Below are 22740 nucleotides of genomic sequence, written 5' to 3' on the forward strand. Positions count from 1 at the left end.
TATGTAGCCTACTCCTCGCGGCATGCCATATTTGAGCCCTCATGCGATACATTACAAATTGGTAAAATTTTGTGCAAATTACATGTGAAATGTAAGTAAAAGGGCGATATAATCATCAACAATCATGGTATCGGGATATACATACTCTCTATCAAACAAATCAAGGAGGCAGAGAGATGAAATGACCGAGAAAGATGGGTTTAAATCATCAATTTCAACTTTGTAGACCTACTCGTGAAACGCGAACGAAGTGTTTGAGGTAAGTACGGGTTTCTGGAATTCGGTGACAAATTTGAACAAAATATATCTACCACACTCTATGCAATGATATTTGCAGAAATATGGTGTAGTTTATCAGGAAATCGATCTCATACTCGGTGATACTACGTTTTCTCCGCTTCGGAGCCGAGCCCTCATGCTCCACCGTGACGACTCCTCCAATGTGACGTTGTATACGGTGTTTACTGAAGGTGTGATGAGAGTTCAATGAAGTCTATCTGGAGTGATTCAAATAACTTACGGTAGCTTGTGGCTGTAAACAAAACACAGATCATTAAAATTCTATTTAGTAAACCACATTGATTTCATAATTTTCTTTTTCGTATGCAAGTAAAATCCGCAAATAAATGGATGCCTTAATGTCGGATATGATGGAAACTAGAAAACAATGCTATTCTTTCCAACTGCATGAAGAAAATGCTTTTCAACTGACCGTAGATATACGATGTCCTGATCGAACTTTAAATTTGCTTGCCATTCTGTGATGTGGCTACACCCTTTAAAAATCTAATGCCGTACCAAACCACACTGATCATTCATCAAACAACGGAAAAAACATTTGGTATAAAAATCGCATGAACTCCGACTAAAATATGAAATTTATGATTATTATAGGCAATATAATGAATATTCCAGTCCATCCCAGTCTAATTAATATAAAGTGGTTTTATTTATCCGCTCCCGCTTTTTGTCTAATCAAAGTGATTTTATTTAATCCGCTCCCAGTTTTAGTCTAATTAAAGTGATCTCATTTCTAAGGAGATCGGGCAGATTTGGAAGCGAACCAAATTAGATCTTGGTGTTGTGATATGAAGGTGTTGATTTTTAACAGAGGGGTCATGTTTATCTATAATGAACTTGGTCCTGACACAGTGATTGAATGTCATATGGGACTGGATTTGATTACAGGAATGAAACGATAGTATATTTTTTTTCAAATCAAGACAACCTGGCACGTGCACTAAATTTAAAAACTAAATGTTTTCTAAATGTTAACCACAGGAAGCGGTATTTAATTTGGTAAAAGTCGGGTTAAATCATGCCAATATCTCTCCAACTCTGATGATCGAGGTAATTTGGCAGTTTTCTTCATTTCCACCTGGGTGAAACAATAATTAACCATTAGGCCCTACATATAGGGCCGCCAATTCATGAAAATGAAACGTTGTTTAACAGATCTTCACAACTGGACCCGTGAACAACAGCTAGGTTATTTTTTTTGCAAAAAACAATCCCCGTGACAACGTTGGCTTCTCTCCTTGAGTAAATGTTTACAGATTAAAATAAAAGCCAATCTGAGCTAAGGAGAACATGGCAGTTTGAGTAACGTTGATTAATCCTACTTCATTGTGTTGAAGATTAATTCTGAACATGGAGAATGTTAATTAAGAAATAAAAGAATTTCCCCCAACACTCCTCAATATTAAGTTTGTTTGGACTTTGATCAGTCCACTTCATCTCTGCGTAAATTATTTAAAACGATCTTCTTTTTGCGTGGTAAAACTGGATTTTTCCGCTCTTGAATGTGTGTTTAGTCACGTGACTATTGATATCGGGTCATGACTGGTCTTCACAGGTCAGCGTAGCTATATCTTGTTGAGTATTTGAACAGGGAGGAACTGGCGCTGTGAAGATGATGAAACTGCGAAAGTGGAATGTACGGAATCTGTTTGTGAGGCAGCTTCATTCAAAATACAAACCGGTACCGTTATCAATGCAGCAATACTTAGAATTCGGTAAGCATTTTTTTGTTCATTTGCAGATCATGTGTGACCTCATTATAATTCACAGCTGTTTAGTATCGTTAAATCAGAATTATTTTAAAGATTTCGATGAGTTAACTTTAAAACAATTGGTTTATTTTATAACAGTTTGAGTGATAATTCTTCTACTTTATTTTACTTAAAAACTTACCACAAACCAGTGAAATATTCAGAAAAATCGTAGGATCGCATATTGTTTACAATCTATGGAGGTGTGTCGTAAACAACCAATCACATGAACGTCGACTTATTTTTCTCCATGACGTCAGACGGGAACTTTTTCTGCATTTCATGCTATTTTATTTGTTGATGATATGGTATGTTGTTGTACTATCTACGATTGTACATGTCAAAAAATGGAGGAAATGATGATTTTCTCGAATCTTGCTTCCAGAACCCCCCCCCCCCCCCCCTTCCTGTAAAAGTGTTTCATTATGCCCCTAAATAAAAGAAGAGACATTATCAAGATTACAAAAGCACTTGCATATCTCAAGTTACATAAATCTAAGCTAAGCAGAAAAAATAACCTAAAATTGAATGTACAAGCATGATCTAGAGATTCGTGCACATTTAAAACAGATTGATAAAGGCCTACGTGTGTCTGATTTTGATTATCAAAGGACCATATTGTATCTACAGCTGTAGGCCTATTGCATAATAATAAAAAGATTCTTTAAATTATTTTTGTACTTCAGAAATTGCGTATAGATGATGTAGACTTTTACTAGTTAATAAACTAATTTACTTTGGACCTTCGGGCCTACATTGTTATTTTCCTGTTATTAGTTTAACCCACTGCGGTTTGTTTTGGTAAATTCCTTCAAGCGTGGAAATTGGTGTGCATGTTGATTACACAGTTATTGCAGGAGGACAGCCAAATTCATATGTATCACGAATGTAAAAATGTTCAGGGTAGGAAGTTTTTCTAACATTGTGGGACAGACCAAGCGGATGAGGAGCCATGTCAAACCTTTGTACAGGCCCTCGCCCATGTCCCTAGCAGAACTACTCGACTTCGGTGAGTTTGTTCCCAGCAAACAGCTGATAATCGTCACGTACAGACTGACCTACATCTCGCAGCATAGACAGAGCTTCCTTTCTGTTATGTAATCAAAAAGTGTGCTATGTAGTGACTGTGAATAATTTCTATTCTTAGTGACTCGCTTCACAAAAATATGTTTTTTTGTCTCCATAGTTATCTGTTATGAAATCACAAGTATAGGTGTACATGTACAAAAAAAAAACAAAAAACAAAAAAAAAACAAAAAAAAAACAAAACAACTACATTTAACAGGAATATAGGCATACAATATTTTCTGTCCTACTTTTAGGTCAAAAGAAATGTGAAAAGAAATCATTTCAGTTCCTGAATGATGAAATCTCTATTCGCCTGGCCCACATCATGCGGGAGTTTGAAGATCTCCCTAAAGAGTTACTGACCATGAAGTCGGTCAAACTTGTTCGCAGTTGGTAAGTGAAGTTAAAATAAGAACTCCAGATTAAGTACATATATAAACTTGGGTGAAAAGAGTACCAATTTATTTTCCATAGACCTCAATATGCTAACCTTTGACCCAGCTCTAACTAATGAACTATCATATTGATTTTAAACAAATGTCCACCAACATTTGAAAGCTAATTAAGAATTACAAAAATTATATAGGGTCCCATCGTTTTTTTTTTTTTTTTATAGCTATATTAGGTTATTAGGTTATATTGGTAGTTTTTTACATCACATAACAAGCTGCTGTGGAATATATGCACCCTTCATTTCAATCACACCCCTACCATGATAATTTCTTCGGTTATTTTGCTATCTTATGTGATTATATTTTTCATCCTGACAATTTAAATTTCTATAATATTTCTTTCAATTCTAAGTATTAAGAATTCAATTTTGATTTTAGCCAATTGTGCAACACCTAGACATTCATAACTTGGCTCAATCTTGGGTGAACTCATGCATGCGGGTTACACGTCCTCTTAATATTCGCTCCACTTTTCATACTGTATACGGCTTCTTTTTTTTTCTTTTTTTTTTGTAGTTAACAAATTTATTGAGATCTATGTCACAAATAAGTGTACAAACGCATACACATACATATACATACATTAAAGCAAGAGAGAGATAGGCAAGGAGGAGTGGGAAGAGAGAAAGACAGAGAGGGGTGGTGAAAAAGAAAGTAATATGGTATCATTTGATACAAGTATGGTAAATCATTCATAACTAGGTTGTGTTGATATAAAAAAGCAAGATCAAAATATAAAGTAAAATATAGATAATGATAAGTATATTTGCCAATCAGAGTCTGTCCAAGAGAAAAAACCATGTATTCCACTGATATATAAATTCATGATATTTACAATGTTGAGTTGCAGTATACTTAATTGTAGTTATATGTGTTTTAAGATCAATCAGCAGTTCCTGGGTTGATAGGTTTTGTTGCTGACATTTTTTCCTGTATATATATGATTTGATAATTAACAGAATAATGCTGATTTCTTTAGAACAAGTGATTCCAAAAATAAAAGTTTTTTTATCTAATGTAATACAGCTTTTTTGTTTATACCCTGTAAATGAATATTTATTATGCTGATGAGCCGTAAGGCTTAAAGCCAATAAACAATACAATACACATCCAGGGGTTTGGTACTCTCATTCCGTAATAACACCCTTCGAAAGATATGGAATAATTTTATTTTATGGACATACAGTGTACCTCATGCCAATGTGAGTAAGGATTGCTCTTGGCAATCAATGATGGCAATCAAATATTGAGATTTAACAAGAATTACTACCTTATTCAGACAGTTTCCCCTCACAAAAATTCCCAAAATGGTGGGAAAATTTCCCCAAAAAGATTGAATGATGAAAGCTTTATTTCAACTTTATGAAAATGGTATCTTGATGAGGAAAGTATTTGACAGTAAAAGGATGTTTTGTCATTCAATCAAGTATTTTAAAACTTTGAAACAGTTTCAATGTCAACTTTATTATGTGCATGTCATGTTGTATTACAATCTCAAAACAGTTTGTGTAAAGGTTGCAAAACATAGCTATATTTACAAAAATCAATAGTTATATGTAATGGTTATGTGATTTTTCAAACATGGAAGAATTCAACATTGAAAAAATCACAATATCCAAAAATGTCGACGATTTTCCCCAAATCAATAGGGCACAAGGTAGCTTTTAAAATTGGTGTGAAAAACATTGTGTCATTTGTGCATATAGATGATATAACACATATACGTGTATACAATATTGAATGCATTAATTACATTCCTTCATGAGTTTGATATATAAAAACTTGTTCAAAAACTTGTGTATTCTGTCATTAACATTAACATGGGAACCACAATGTCATTTATAGACCCATTACATTGAAGAATGCAGACAGTTATTTCATTGCTTATAGTTAGTAACAATTTATTGATAGACAAGCATGGGGAGTTCTAGGCAATGCTATTTGAAAAAGTCACATGACATTCATTTGTAAATATTAAGTTTATTTTTGACAGACAGTTGTGCTAATTATAGGCAAATACCAATGTTATGCAGACAAATTGAATTTCTCTACACACTGTTGCATATTATAAACATGTTACATACTTATTTAGGCTTGTTTCCCCTCCTGGGGTGTAGGCCATCAAAGCTTCCCTTTCAATGTCCCCAGTCCTGTGCAATCTTCTCCAACTCTCTCCAGGTGTGCCCCTTCAGGTTGATGTCAGCCTCCAGTTCCCTCTTGGGTCTTCCTCTTTCCCCTGGGGATTGCAAGTCATGGCCTGGTGGTTGATGTTGGGTGCAATGTTTGACTTTGAATTACCAGTTCGTTGGCCAGAGATCAATAAATAATCAAAAGGATTGATGAATTTAAAATATTAAAGCCTCTCAGTTCTGGTAAAAACAAAATGTGAAAACAAGACCTTCACCCATAATAGACGAGGTTAAGAAATTCAAAATTTACGATGAATCGACAGTTTCACTAGAAAATTGTCTGATGAACAAGTTAGGAGGCCTATCTTGTACTGATGAACGAGTTAGGAGGCCTATCTTGTACTGATGAACGAGTTAGGAGGCCTATCTTGTACTGATGAACGAGTTTGGAGGCTTATCTTGTACCTGCTGTTGTTTTGGATGAAGAGTCATAGAAAATTTAGAAAAAGCTGCAATACACCAGTTTGGAGATACGAACTCTTCTGTATAGGAGGTGCATTTAGTGGAACTTTGAATGCCTAAGTGGGACAGAGTGGATATACAGCCAACGAGGAAGACAATGAAATGTATTAAAAGCGGCTTCTCTTTAAATATGTAAATGTGGGAAATACTATCGAAAGAAATGTTTTACCGAAGTGGAAACATAAAAACAATTGTCATATTTGCAAGAAATATCTTGGATATGGTACCTATGACCAGCGAAATAACGTGATAGGATAAGAATTCTATGTATTTAATTACTTCCTAAATACTTATCACTTACTTAGTTTGTGTATCAGTCGAATTTGGGTTATTAAACAGCGTATGAGAAGCTTACTGAGTACATTCACTTACGTACGCTGTGATGAATATCTGTCCCACTCCCACATGTAAACAAATTCTTTCGCGCCTTACTATGTACGAGAGTTCTAAAAGAGTATTAAAGTAGCTGCTAACATTCCTTCAAAAACAGTGTCACTTCACTTGATCAAGCGAACTAAAGTTTCATATGACGATTATCATATTACTCATTAATTGACTGTTCAGATTCACTGATTGGCCGTATTATTTCAATAAAAGTGACCACATTATGTCATTGGTCACTGGGAACAACAGTAAAACCCGAGTTACATTGAAATCTATGAGAAGTCTCACCGATACGTTTTGCATGTTCAATCAAGCAAAGTGACTCACTTTTATTGGAACAATAGTATTTCAAGTATAAGGCCAAAAAATATATATATATGTTGGTTTCCACTTTCACCTTAAAAATTTTAAGGGTCGGTAGGTAGGTAGTGTTTTTTGTTTTGTTTTGATTTTATAGGTTGAATTATTTTTTAATGATTTAGTATACTACTATGCATAAAATATAGCGATTTTCTATTAAGCAAATACAACTTAGAATCAAAACATTTCTTCCACTGTACAGTAAACAAACCTGTTTCTGTGTTTTGGAATCTGTCTAGTATTAGTGCATAATAAATAACTTACTAAGTCAATAAATATATTCTCTTGTTGTAGTGATGACATTCACAAAATCTGTGGGAATGGAAAAAATGTGTTAGGGTCGGCAGAAATTTTTAGGATCAGTCGGGAAAGTGGAAACCAACATATTTTTTTTTTTGGCCTAAGCGGAATATTCAATAGTCACTGAATTACATGTATCAACACTTTGCGCCAAGTTACATCCCTTGGAGGGGCCAGCCATAGGTCAGTCGGTGGAAAATCGAGTAAGTTTTTCCTTCTTTACCGTACCAAATATAAGAGATTACAACTGTGAATTATAGCTATTTAGTAAGTCTCGTACTATAGTCCATATGTTGTCCCACCCTGGGGTATTATTGTAGTTGCATGACTGCAATTGATGGAAAAATAGGAAATGTTAAAGCTACAGATCAGAAAATTACAAAGGCCATTTTGCATAAGGAAATACGATGGCGGACAAGGAACATAACTAGCGCGAAGTGTTGATACTTGTACTCTATATAACACAGGCTTTTTGACTAACCACGTGTGATGCTGTTTACTATAAAATACTGCAGTAACTTGTCAAACACCCATTGAATGATGTTGGGTTCTCCGATATGTAAAGTGGTTTTTGGAATGATAGTATATCTGGAAGGTCACAGGTGTTGTTGAATGTGTGTATTTTTAGCAGGAGGGATATTGAAATGTTTACTGATCTGTGTAGTGTTCAAAAAGTAGGTCGCCATGAAATTCCCACCACAAGGAAACTGTACAGTACTGATTGATGTACCATTGTCACTCTCCATTAAAATCATGAGTCCAGTACATCGAATTTCAATTTTTACCCTCTTCTTTTCCACAAATATTAATTATCCTATAGTGCAAATAATTCATACTTTTCCTCAAAAGCTAAATCACTCATCTAATTTTCTTTAGATTAATTAATTTTCATTTTAAAAATTTGCAAACTTTGAGATTCTTTAATTTAGATGTGAAAGTCTCCATTTTAGATGGAAATAAATTTGCCAATTTGCTGTTACCCAAACATTTTTCATACATTTCTTGGTAGCTCATGTGATGGTAGTACGGAGGTAATAATAAACAATGACAGTGTTTATTAGGTCTGACAACTCCCAGAATAGTGACTTTGTTATTTATGTATAGACTAGTGCATGGATTAATGACTGGAGAAAACAATGACCTATGTTTAAGTGAAATGGCTCCAAGGAAAACAATGTATACCACAGTTCTTGTTTGAGAAATTGTACACCAGAGGTTGATAGCTTGAGGGTGTGTGTGTTTACAGGGGTTGAAAGTGTATATACCAGAGATGGATGCAGAGAGGTTTACCGGGGTTGAAATTATATAGCAGAGGGGGATCTAGGGGGAGGGGGGTTACAGTGGTTGAAATTGTATACCTGAGGTGGATCTCAAGCAGTATTGTAGACAGGCCTGGATTTCTCGAAAAAATCCCAGACTTAGGTTTAAGGTTTTCTTTTAATTTGAAAAAATGAGAAAAATCTTAATGAAGTCCAAGTCTCAACTTAATTAAAGTTTCTTTCAAGAAATCCAGGCCAGATCTAGAGGGGAATCCAGAGGGGTCTTCAACATTATGTGGCATATTTTTAACAATCGTTTGATCGATTATACCAGGATTAGGGTTGGGGGAGGGATTTTCTTGATCTGCCCGTGTACTAGTATGTGTGTTAGTATTAAGTAATAGCATTTGTGTGTGTCTGAATTATACACTTAAATGTAATTTGCTCTTGTGTACTGATAATTATAGTATTGTCTGAAGTTCAGCAAGGAACATGCCATATTTAACATGTCCAAAGTCTATTTCAGCATGTCATTTGAGAACACTTTGTTATAAGATGGTCTACATGTGGGGGTCATTTGTATGCTCATAAGTAGGACACATCACACATAGTTAGATGTGGACACAGTATGTGTTATAACAATATTGATGTGTCTAATCCGAGATTCCTCTGATTCTAATACCCTCACATGTCTCAATATGAAAGCGGGGTTAGGAGTCGGAGGAATCTCGAATTATGATGTGTCTAAAGACAAAGAGTATAAACACAAGTACACTTAATGATTGAATTGTTATTGCCTGGCAGTGTGTGCCATTGTGGCCTGGGTAAGAGACTATGTGGGTTGTGGGGGGGGGGGGGGGGTGATGAATTTTTCTGACAACGTTGGAAGTACTTTGCAGCCCCTTCAAATGCTCATTTATATTGATGTAATTTGAAGAGTATGTTTCTGAAACTAAATGATGATTTGAGTGACTATTTATTTCAGGTATGACTTGAGTTTTAAGGATGTGCAGTCCTTTACAAGCAGAGACCCTGATGATGGAAAAGTCCTGGAGGAGTAAGTCAGATAGTACCATAGAGAAGATTGATTTTTGTGTTATGGGGATATGTGTTGTATAAATCAGTAAAATATAATACAGCATAGGATTTTGATGAAACAATGTTATAAAATGTAAATACTTATTTTTAATGTTGTTGTCATCAACATTACTTTATGATATAATGTGTAAATTAATGCATGCTTTGAAAAAAAAAAATGGGATTAATATTATTTTCAAAGTACAAAACTGATGAAAGACTGCTAAAATTGTATATGTTTTGGAATTTTTCTTTTCATTGAAAAGACTAGAACTGTTTACACTTTAGGTTTGAAGATTCTATTTTTATGAAAACAGTGGGAAACAAGAGATGAAAACAACTCAAAAAAATTTTTTTAAATCATGAAACCAGGGATAATAAGGTTGAGTAAGACTGGTTTTGAATTTTTGCAGGTTTTCAGCAGCCATTCAGAATATACTCAGTCGACACTCGTATGTTGTAGAAACAATGGCACAGGTTAGTCAGATATCAAACTAGGTTATACACCTCCGAGGGTTGAAGGTGAGGTGATAGGCCCCCTATATCAACAGTCTATCTGTTTGGTTTTTACTCTAGTGTTTTGTTTGATATTATGACAATTAAACCACATTTAAATTTTAATACCATGAAAAGTCATTTCCATAATAGCTATCACAGCATTTTTACATGAATAATTTTTACTTGGAAATTTTAAACACAATCCATTTCTTTGCATTTTTTAAAATTAAAATTCACAAACACATTTCATTGAATTATTAATTAATTTGTAAACAAAAACAATCAAGAAATTCACAAAGCAGAGCACACTGTAAAAGGAAGGAGATGCCTCTATATCAATGCCCAAGTTCCAACATTTACACATACCATAGGTGCTTAACTGTCAGCTCCGAAAACAAACATTAAAACTGGATTATGTCCTATATCTTGTTATTATAAGGCTCTGCCCCAAAGATGTGAGAGCCTTATGCTAATCATTGTGCCTGTCTGTCTGTCTGTCCATGTAACATGTGTCCAGTGTCTTTCATCTAATATATTTCATATTCAGTATGACAGTGACCCTATTGTTTTAGTTTTCTAATATTTTTTGGTTTGAAAAGAGTGGTGGGTGTTAATGGTAACTTTTGTTTATTCCTCTCTTCATCATTCCACTCACTGGTCAAATCTGGTCAAGCTGTTATTTAATTGTGCTTCGTCTTGCTAACTTCATGTAAAGGTGTTCAGGTACAGTGTCATGACGTTGACCCAAGGTCGTATCAAACTTTGAGGTCATTATGACAAATGAACTATAAGGGAATGACTTCTTACTTCACTTGAATTATGTTCTCACCAAAATAACTGAGTTATAGGCAGAGAGAGAGAGAGAGGGGGGGGGGGGGGGCAAAATAAATTTTCAGAATTTGTGTCTAATCCCATTGTATACCATTGATACAATAAAACATATTCAGAGTAACCGAGTCATATCAAAAGCCATGCTGATTATTAATGTTTGTTTTTGAATTTTTTTGTAATCCTGTCATTTTATTATTGATCAGTGAGTTAGTGTCATTTATTGCATGATGCCCTCTAGTCATAGAGAGCTTGTGAATGATTCACTTATCAAGAATTCAAAAGTTCAGACTTAGATTCTTTTCCGTTACGTATTACAAGCACTTTTTAAATACAGTGAGACTGCTTGACAACAAAAATACCTTGCTATCTTACCAATCGATAGCTTGTGTCGGGTTTTGATTTAATCAGTGTATTTTATATCCCTGTTCTTAAGTAAGCTGTATGCTGATTATTCTCTGACTGATATTCCAGCTGTCGCACATATTTCTCAAAATGTATACAAGACAGATTCTTCCTATTTGGTACTATGATTTATTCATTCAGTCTCTACTATCAATATGCAATATATTGTTGGATTCACCCCCTAGTGTCAAACACAAACCTCTGCTGAGATAAAGTTACAAATTATAAGGCCTAACCTGGGCGTGTTTGTGTGTGTAGGGGGGGGGGGTGTAATCGTATATGTGTAGTAGATCCCAGTGTTTTTAATGCTGTGTGTATCGCTATAGACTAGATGCAGACTAGTAAGTAACCTGTAAGTGGTTTTTGGTTTTATAAGGCCTAACATGGGCATGTTTGTGTGTGTGGGGGGGGGGGGGGTGTACTCATATATCTTTAGTAGATCCCGGTGTTTTTAATGCTCTGTGTATTGCTATAGACTAGATGCAGTAAGTAACCTGTGGTTTTCGGTTTTCAGGGTGTTATAGAAATGGAGAACACGTATGGAATAAATGATAAACTTAACGAAAGGATCCAGTATTTCCTCGACAGATTCTACATGAACCGTATCAGTATACGCATGCTTCTGACGCAGCACGGTAGGTTTGTTATGTTTATGTACATATCAAATGGTAGTAGATAAAGTTTTGACCTACGCTACAACTTATGAGAAAGCACAAGGAATGGTGATGAACGTCAAATCTTGTGATTGATTGATTACGTCCCGTTAAGAATTTTTCACTCATATTGAGATATCACCAGCTGTAGGTGAAGTACCACAAATTTAGACCTAAGCTTAGCGCTCAGGGCCGGAGCAGTGAGGGTTAATTATCATGCCAATGCCTGCTGCGACACGGGACCTCCGTTTTTAAGGTCATATCCCAAAGACCTGTGATTCTCACATCTAAATGCTGAGCGTTTTGCGAAAGAGCAGTCACTACCTATTTCAACGTCTTAGGTTTGACGTGGCCATGGCACAAGCAGGTCTCGAACTGACGACTGTCTGCTTACGAATCGAACATTCTATCACTGAGCTACTGCAAGCTCTACCTCTGAGCTACTGCGACCGGTCTCACAAAGATTGTAATCTGGTTCTTGACTTTACACATATAATTTTACTTCAGGATTCACAAACTTTAATCTGGCCCACAATTTTACATATACATGTAGTTTTACTTCATGGTTCACATATGATATGAACATTCTAGTAACAATTCCTTTTGGTTTATACTGAAGTGAACCGATATCCACCTTCCTCAACCCCATCCCTTGGGGGGGGGGGGACCCAGACACAGTATCCACAACTCTTAGAATTTGCTTTGATCATGCTGTTTCACAGACTCTTCCATGTAAATCTCTATTTGTTGTACAGGTACATGTATCAGTATGTTAGGACTGATGTTAATAGTTAACTTATAGTCAACATGCCTTTGAACTGCATCTTTAAAATCTTTCAGCTGCACTGTTTGGAAACATGGCAAACCATCCCCGTCGTATCGGACACATCGACCCCAACTGTGATGTCATAGAGTGTGTAACAAGTAAGTAATGTACTTAAGGTAGGTCCTTAGTCCTGGATTTTTGGGGTTTAGGTAGCATTTTTTTGTTTGGAATCAATAAATTAACATTCAGAGTAATGAAAAAAGACAAAACAGTTAAGGGTTTCCATATTAATTTTCATTACATACACCACTAAAGTCATATACCCCGATGTAGATTTTTATGAAATTCATTGGAAACAGTTATTTGTTGTTATTTTAATATAAAAACAACAAAATGTTTTTTGAATTGCATTTATTTATCGGGAAACATGTCAATAACTAAAACACATGTCATTTTCAATATGTTCATCAAGTTTTAGAATAATATGTGGAAAATTATTGAATTAGCGTTATTCCCCAAAATGTTAAAAACAAACAAATGTGGACGCATTTTCCTTATAGCATGGTTTACATATAATTTTTTCTGTATATATTAGTAGAGTTACATCTGTTATAGTTATTCATGGGAAAAAATCCATACCTTTCCTTAATAATTTCAAATCTATAGCTTCCAGATTATGTATACCCCCATCAAAAACTGAAGTCTGGCACCATACAGCTGAGCTATTTAAATCACTCGGGATTAAAATTGTATGTAATTTCATGAAAAGACACAGATAATGATTCCTTATCACCTTGGTAAACTGTTTGTCAAAAATAAAGGAAATCTATCGCATCATGGACTTGATAAATAATTGAATGAAAACAGAGTTATTGTCCTTGGATTCAATATTTTGAAACATATCATTGACTATTCAAATATAACTAAGAAGTTTGAAATATTTTATGGCTAACAAGATTTTTTACAATAACTATTGAAAAAGATTCCAACAAAATTTATGTTCCTATCATTAAATTATTGACTTTGCAAAATCCTATGACGTCACACGAGTGTGGAACTACGTTAATATGAATCTAAATGACACTCGCTCCAGTGTTGGCTAACCATTAGCAGAGATGGCTCAACATCATCAACCAAATGTTTAGCTACTCGAGTGACACCGATTGATGAAGGTTTTGAGGGCAGTCCATGTGATATATGCATGAGTGTGTCCAGTTTATTTATGGCATTCAAACTTCTGACTGATGATCTGATTTCTTTGTAGATGCTTTCAAGGCAGCCAGACAAATATGTGAACATTACCATATGCAAGCTCCCGACTTAGAAATCATCACAGCTGACGGTGAGCCATTATTCAATTTTTAAAAAAAGTTTCCAATTAGAGGTGCATATATAATTATTGGATAGATTAGCTGGAGTCATTTGTGTGAGATTTTGTGTTGTGATATTTCAGGTTCACATATCATTAACTTTGTGTATGTGCCGGGACATATAGAGCACGTTTTATTTGAAATCTTTAAAGTAAGTATACCCCCAAACATGTCATAGATAACCAGAACATTGGAACATTTTCCTGGAATTGGATTAACGTTGATAATTTTGAATTGGATTAACGTTGATAATTTTGTATTGGATTAACATACTTTCAAATTGGATTAACATACTTTCGAATTGGATTAACATTGATATTTTCAAATTGGATTAACATGCATTTGTATTTTTGAATTGTATTAATGTTGATACTTTCAAATTGGATTAACAAACTTTCGAATTGGATTAACATTGATACTTACGAATTGGATTAATGTTGATACTTTTTATTTTTTAGAATGCAATGAGAGCTGTGGTAGAGTACCATACAGAGAAAATCGATTTGCCAAAATTACAAATAATCGTCTCGAAAGGAAAATCAGACTTAACTATCAAGGTAAGACACCAGAAGTAGCAACTGGCAAGATTGTTCTCAGACAAAAATAAAGTAAGGAGTTTTTTTTAATGTGAGATATGGAGAATATTTTGAAAGCTGTTTTTCTGTAATATGAAAGATACAAGGAACGAGGAAGAGACAAAATGGAAAAAAAAACCCATGAATTTCAATTCGGAATACTTTTGTAAATAATAGAATGAGGAAATAAATTGCTTGCTAAAAGCTGTACTGTGTATTGTACATAATTGACCTGCAGTGTTGATTTTAGATATAAATCAGATTTTTTATATCAATCCTTAGTTGTCAGATCAAGGAGGCGGAGTGCCGTACCAAGACAAAGAGAAATTGTTCCAGTACATGTATTCAACAGCTGATCGTCCCCAGTACACTGGCCAGGAGTCACCCCTAGTAAGTTTATTCTGCTCCACCCACACCTTACCCCCTCTACTACAGAGACCAAGAGCCTCCTAAGTTAGTAAATTATAACAGTTTATGAGCAGGTATTGATCATATCACATAAGGTCATTTTGTAAAGGTCAGCGTCACTCAACATATACTTTAAATATGAAAAAGAAACCTTCACATCAACAATATTTCAACATTTATTGATGATTGTGTGAGTCATTCGTCATATGAAGTAGTTCATGGTTAGATGCATTTCGGGGAGCATCCATCAGTTTTACTGATATTCTTGTATTAAAAAGGCCAAGTTTCTTCACTTGCAAGTTTTCCTAGTACAGTTAACAAATGCTAAAAAGTCCAATAGAATGCAGTGAATGGAAAGATTATCCCCACCATTAAGTTCACAACATATAAATATTTGACTCCAACCCCCACTCCACTCACTGTTGTTTTTCATTGTAAAGATGCAAGGTACACAATTTTAACTGTAGATGGCTTATTTCTTTACACTGACACTGTAGACCTTCACAAAAGGGATAGGAGAGAATTGTATTCTATAGCTTCATAGATTCATAGATTCTTTTCTTGAAACCACACAAGGATTTTAGGAAATTACTGAAACATTTCCTTTAACACCATAAAAATACTAGATTAATTCATGAAAATTTACTAGTTTTTCTACTTTGAACCATTTACATTGATAAGTCATCTGAGGGTGGAGGTACCTAATAACTATATGTTATCATTTATCTAATGCACATATCAAAATTCATCACCTGCACAATATCGGTGTAAGTGTTACTCACCGCATCAAAGCTTCAGTTAAGACAATTTCCTGGCCATTTTCTGCTTTGTTAAATTCACTACAGTTCAGTGTTTGATTTTGCCTTTAGTTTTTGCTAGCCCTGACAAGAGTTTTTATGTCATTATAGGCCATGTATGTGGATATAGATCGGTTTGCTCATAATAATGGACCAACTGGCTTAATGGTAAACATAGCTATACAATGTGCAGGAACAAACTCCTCTTCTGCTGATCACTGTTGTGTGACCATTTGTTTTGCTTTGTTACTACTTGTAGTACTGTATTAGAATTCACTAGTGTACACTAAAGCATGAATCCTAGATGTAATATCCATAAAACCAGACACTTCACCTCTGATATACAGGTGGCTCTCAATCACTCATAACTTCAGTTCCTGTTTTCTTCATTGCTAATATGCAGATTGCATTTGATTAGGTCTTGCACTGTAAATGTAAACAAAGATGGTATCGTAGCCAGTTTTGGTGATTTAAATTATTCAGTCATGTAATAAACAAAACCTTCCGTCTAATCACTTTCAAGTAAGTCTTGCTTTCTAGCTGTAAATATAGATGGTCCACCAGGTTTGGTATATGTACATGCAGTGATATTTGAATCATCAAACATTTGTCATGCACATGTACCATCATCATATAAAGAAATAAAACAAAAGTAGTGCTCTGAATATTGTTTATAACAGAAAAAAACTGTTTGAGCATGGCAAGGTTACCAAGGATACTGCCCTTATAGATTTAGGATTTCTAATGGCTTGCCGTGTGAAATGTTTACATCTGTAGTGACCTCCAGGGATCACTAATTCCTGAATTTCTAGTATGACTCTTTTGGGATTAGTAATAAGAAATCAAAAGTTACTCTTGAGTCCTGATATTACTTCTTTGGCAGGTTTAGTTAGTACATCTGCCATACTATCAGTTTCCAAAGTTTTGAGAAGCACCTTTATATATGCACAGATAGATTTTGTTTTGCTAGAAATAGATGTCTGAATTTATTGTTTAATCATGAAAATGATGTAAATGCAACTATTTCAAATCCAGTTTAATTTTATACATTACACAGTCCAGAATTGTTCAGATCTGTAGAGCTTTTTCTCCTGCGATCACCTTCCTTATTGCTAACCCAAAGCTCCCCCAGTATAGCCTAGCTTGTATCAATGTATGTGCTTCTGTTTTTTCAAATTTTGTGACATCAGAGACACGTCTGAGGCAATGCTTCTAATGTAAAATAAGTAAATTTCATTTAGGTCAAATCAAGTGTTTTTAGATCCAAGGTCACTAGAGTACATATGGTAAGAAATACTTTCCAAATGAGTTCTCAAATATCATTTGAGTTTTAGCATTTAAACTTCACATACAGAGTCTCCGAGTGTCTACCATATAAGGATATGATAGAATGTTTATAAGATTAAAAGTCAAGGTCACTGGGTCACTTGTCGCAAGAACTACTTACCAAATGGTATCTCAAATAGTGTTTGAACAATAATAACGAAACTTGGCAGTTTTCCTCGTTCTAAGAAGCACAAATCAAATAGATATAAGTTGGGGACACAAATTATCTTAATTTTCATGCAACAAAAACATACCAAACAAATGGTGAAATTTTATATTTGATTTTATAATCTTTTCAAAGTGTGATTTTGTGCAGTGAAGTTTCTTTGAAATTTTGGCACTATTGCTTAGCATATTACATCTCAGCATTTTCTCTCTATTCTTGCTGTAAAAATTATTCAGTGTATTAAATTTAGAATATCTTAATATCAATGGTTGAGAGCCGTGTGAGGAGCTGTCATCAGTTTATGTCCTGTCTTGACATGTCTGGCAGTCTCTGCATCTGTATAGAATTCCAGTTCAGTGTTTTTCTGGAGTTGTATGCAGTTTTAAAATGTCTAACATAATGTTTTGCTAATATTCCTTTAAACAAAACAGCACTGTTCATGATTTTGTGAAAAATGTCTGTCATTTCAGGGTTTATCTTTTAATTTTGTAAATAAAATGTTCAAACCACACTCATCATTTCATCCTCGCGTTGTAGGCTGGGTATGGTTATGGACTCCCTTTGTCACGTCTCTATGCCAGGTATTTCCAGGGAGATCTTGTCGTGAACTCGATGGAGGGATACGGAACGGATGTCTATCTCTACCTCAAGGTGAGGAATTATATAATGAAAGATCCTACAGCTGATATTTGGTAATTAAAATTGAAGACAATTATTTTAGTTTCAAAAGTGCAATTTTTGTAGAATTGAAAGATAAGCGGATGAAAAGAATTAAAAAGCTATGAAAAATCTGCCTCACAACACTCACTTTCAGTCATCATTTGTGTTGTGTGTACAAAACTGTTGACGCTTATTCAAACACAATCTATATGATTCCAGGTGAATTCATCGGAGGCCAGTGAGTGTCTACCTATTTACAACACAACTACCTCCAGAATGTATGAAGCTGAGAAGGTTGTATCTGATTGGTCCAGCAACACGAACTGGAGCCAATCAATGAGAACATACAGCACACTTATAAGAAAACCACCCTCTATATCAGAGGACAGAACAGTGACTGTTAAGAACTCTTGAAGATTTTTGCCCCATACTAGCATTAATGTAGGGTTGTTCCACAATGTCTTAGCAGGTCTGTTTGTATGTAGTACGTGTTTAATTATGAGATACCATATTCATTTTTTGTTATTAAGAAGTGAAGGGTATTTAGATATTTTGTTCAGTCATGAGCTCTTAAAATGAATTGATGCTAGTTGAAAGTATCTCCTCTGGCTTTTTTTGACTATCTGGGTTCCCCAGTTTGTAATTTAATGGCATGATTATTATGGCTCATCTTAGTCAGAGCATATTTGTCAAATTTCCCATATTCACATAGAGTGGAAATCTTCAAAAGTAAATGTTGCTTCGTGATTGTATAATATGATGATGATGCATTTTTAGTTGGTTAGTCCCAACCTTGACATTAGTCACACAAGTACATGTCTATGTGTATATAATTAGAACTCCAGTTCTAGAATATTTTTGGTGCTGATATACTTTCATGTCATGTTTTTATGTACTTTATGTCTTATAAATGTAATACATACAGGTGCATCTATTCATATGTGTAACAGTAACCAAGGAAGTTTTCAGGTGACGTAGCATTACGTGTACCCCAGACCCTGGAGGGAGTGTGATTCAGTTTTACACATCCCCTGGTCCCTGAAGGGAGTGTAAGTGTGCAACCAGTGCACTAGAATTGATCCCTTCGTTATGAATACATCAGGTATATATATAAATACATCAAGGAGATGCCCCATTTTGGGGACCATTGTTGATATTAGTCTTTTGTCTTTGTGGGTGTGAATCAAGTCTTAGACATATATGATAAATAGTGATAGCACCCCCTGTAGACTGGTTCTCTGATGACATGATAATTAGTGATAGCAACCCTGTAGATTGGTTCCCTGATGACATGTCCTTCCAGTTCCCATAATGGTGGGTTATTTTTGTGAAACACTGAGAATTTCAGACAGTGCAATGCTATCCATATACACATGATCTCATCTGATGTTCTCAATGTATGAATTTAGTCAAAATGATTTTGTTCAATCCATATTTGAATCATGATTTTTATGCAGATGAATGTAAGTTAAAGAAAATCTGCCTATCCTATGTATATTGTTTTGTTTATAATACAAAGGGAGACAAATAATACATGCTTATTTTGATAACAGTGTCTACCATAATTATAAAATGTTTGTTTTACAAACAGTTCAAGATTTCAAAATATGGCTAACTCATGATATTTATTGAGAATTTACAAACATTTTCTCATATTCTTAGTAAGTGGGTGGCAATTTTAGAATTATAGGGCAAGAAAGAAATTCATATATGAAACAGAAAGTGGTCATTTTTCAGACACAAGATTTTCAAAACTCTTTGAATTCTTATGAGAATAAATTGGATGTGGCAGCGTTTTAAACATGATTTCCGAATCATGTTTTACAAATAGAGCTCTAATATATTGTGTATATACACATATAGAAGTTTCATGTGATTTTCAAAAAGTGCCATTTCCCTTTAAACTGAATACCAGGAAATAGATGATAGAGATGTGAATCATTGACCTGTTAATTAACTTTTTATACAAGAATTCTATTTCTGACAAAGGTTGGTTCAGCTGTAACACATTGACATGAAACTTTCATAGTATTAAGTAGAAACCCTAATGGTTTCCTCATTGTCACGTTTAAGGTTCTAACTTGTATTCTGACAAGAGTTTTTATATACATTAGATTTCAATTCTTGCCTCATGAGTTGTCATTGATATATTAAAGGTTTTGTCACTACATGAATTTTTCATCTATTGTTTTTGCTTACTTTTAATGTTGTTTTTACTGTGTTGATTCCTTTGAATTTCAAGCACAGAAAAAAATAAATAGTATATTGAATGCATGTTGAGTATCTTGTTCTTTAACAGTATTCATTGCTTGATATTATGATGTACTGTAGACATTTAACAATTTAGATGGGTTTTTTTTATGTCTATGATGGAGGATACTTCTGCTATTGATATACATCACCTACTGCTAGCGTATCCTTCAGTTGTACAATATGGAATGAGGAAAGTGCTATATCAGATCTGTACTCTATTTACAAGTTTTCCACTAAATCTTGTACACACTAAATACCAGAACTTTCAGTTCTAAAATGCAGTTACTTCCTATATATGGTTTACAACTTATCTTTGCCAATAATGTCAGATAGCCATTGATTGGGCACTGTTTAATTAGACATCTCTTGTACAATAACATAGTCAGATGGCCATTGAGTGGGCACTGTTTAATTGGACATCTCTTGTACAATAACATAGTCAGATGGCCATTGAGTGGGCACTGTTTATTTAGACATCTCTGTACAACAGACATTTGTCAGGTGGAATTTTCCTCTAGACATCACCAGAAAATGGTAGAAATGTCACTGGACAGATGGTTTTATTGTACAGAGAATGGTAGATCTATCTGTGGACAGGTGGTTTTATTGTACAGGGAATGGTTGGTCTATCTGTAGACAGGTGATTTTATTGTACAGAGAATGGTATGTCTATCTGTAGACAGGTGGTTTTATTGTACAGAGAATGTTAGGTCTATCTGTAGACAGGTGGTTTTATTGTACAGAGAATCGTATGTCTATCTGTGGACAGATGGTTTTATTGTACAGATAATGGTAAGTTTATCTGTAGACAAATGGTTTTATTGTACAGAGAATGGTAAGTCTATCTATAGACATGGTTTTATTGTACAGATAATGGTAAGTTTATCTGTAGACTGGTGGTTTTATTGTACATAGAATGGTATGTCTATCTGTAGACAAATGGTTTTATTGTACAGAGAATGGTAAGTCTATCAATGACAGGTGGTTTTATTGTACAGAAAATGTTAGGTCTATCTGTAGACAGGTGGTTTTATTGTACAGAGAATCGTATGTCTATCTGTAGACAGATGGTTTTATTGTACAGATAATGGTAAGTTTATCTGTAGACAAATGGTTTTATTGTACAAAGAATGGTAAGTCTATCTGTAGACAAATGGTTTTATTGCACAGATAATGGTAAGTTTATCTGTAGACAGGTGGTTTTATTGTATAGAGAATGGTATGTATATCTGTAGACAAATGGTTTTATTGTACAGAGAATGGGATGTCTATCTGTAGACAAATGGTTTTATCGTACAGATAATGATAAGTTTAACTGTAGACAAATGGTTTTATTGTACAGATAATGGTAGGTCTATCAGTACACAGGTGGTTTTATTGTACAGAGAATGGTAAGTTTATCTGTAGACAGGTGGTTTTATTGTACAGATAATGGTAAGTTTATCTGTAGACAGGTGGTTTTTATTGTACAGAGAATGGTATGTCTATCTGTAGACAAATGGTTTTATTGTACAGAGAATGGTATGTCTATCTGTAGACAAATGGTTTTATTGTACAGATAATGGTAAGTTTAACTGTAGACAAATGGTTTTATTGTACAGATAATGGTAGGTCTATCAGTACACAGGTGGTTTTATTGTACAGAGAATGGTAAGTCTATCTGTAGACAGGTGGTTTTATTGTACATAGAATGGTAAGTCTCTGTAGACAGGTGGTTTTATTGTACAGAGAATGGTAAGTCTATCTGTAGAAAGGTGGTTTTATTGTACAGAGAATGGTATGTCTATCTGTAGACAGGTGGTTTTATTGTACAGAAAATCGTATGTCTATCTGTAGACAGATGGTTTTATTGTACAGATAATGGTAAGTTTATATGTAGACAAATGGTTTTATTGTACAGATAATGGTAAGTTTATCTGTAGACAGGTGGTTTTATTGTACAGAGAATGGTAAGTCTATCTGTAGACAAATGGTTTTATTGTACAGATAATGGTAAGTTTATCTGTAGACAGGTGGTTTTATTGTACATAGAATGGTATGTCTATCTGTAGACAAATGGTTTTATTGTACATATAATGGTAAGTTTAACTGTAGACAAATGGTTTTATTGTACAGATAATGGTAGGTCTATCAGTACACAGGTGGTTTTATTGTACAGAGAATCGTAAGTCTATCTGTGGACAGGTGGTTTTATTGTACAGAGAATGGTAAGTCTATCTGTAGACAGGTTGTTTTATTGTACAGAGAATGGTAAGTCTATCTGTAGACAGGTTGTTTTATTGTACAGAGAATGGTTTGTCTATCTGTAGACAGGTTGCTTTATTGTACAGAGAATGTTAAGTCTATCTGTATACAGGCGAATTTAATTTTGTACAGATTTTTTTTTAGGAAACTGTAGTTGTATCGCTAGACAGATAGTTTGGTTTCGCTGTA

The 22740-nt window shown here is 34.5% G+C and overlaps 1 protein-coding gene across 4 annotated transcripts; it reads left to right on the plus strand.

Annotated features, from left to right (window-relative positions):
* Nucleotides 1-911: 911 nt before the first annotated feature.
* LOC125645956 (pyruvate dehydrogenase (acetyl-transferring) kinase isozyme 2, mitochondrial-like) lies at nucleotides 912-20328 on the plus strand. Of its 4 annotated transcripts, none has more exons than XM_048871984.2 (13): nucleotides 912-2015; nucleotides 3374-3512; nucleotides 9511-9582; nucleotides 10016-10079; nucleotides 11848-11968; nucleotides 12827-12910; nucleotides 14017-14094; nucleotides 14206-14273; nucleotides 14581-14679; nucleotides 14980-15087; nucleotides 16014-16070; nucleotides 17932-18045; nucleotides 18274-20328. In XM_048871984.2, the coding sequence occupies exons 1-13, from the start codon at nucleotides 1913-1915 to the stop codon at nucleotides 18466-18468; spliced, it is 1302 nt and encodes a 433-aa protein (XP_048727941.1). In that variant the 5' UTR covers nucleotides 912-1912; the 3' UTR covers nucleotides 18469-20328. The 4 variants fall into 4 exon arrangements, with proteins under 4 accessions (XP_048727941.1, XP_048727943.1, XP_048727940.1 ...); XM_048871983.2 differs by lacking the exon at nucleotides 912-2015 and adding an exon at nucleotides 2458-3060; XM_048871986.2 differs by lacking the exon at nucleotides 16014-16070.
* The last annotated feature ends 2412 nt before the right edge of the window (nucleotides 20329-22740 follow it).

This window comes from Ostrea edulis, chromosome 6, assembly GCF_947568905.1.
Source record: "Ostrea edulis chromosome 6, xbOstEdul1.1, whole genome shotgun sequence".
Lineage (NCBI taxonomy): Eukaryota > Metazoa > Mollusca > Bivalvia > Ostreida > Ostreidae > Ostrea > Ostrea edulis.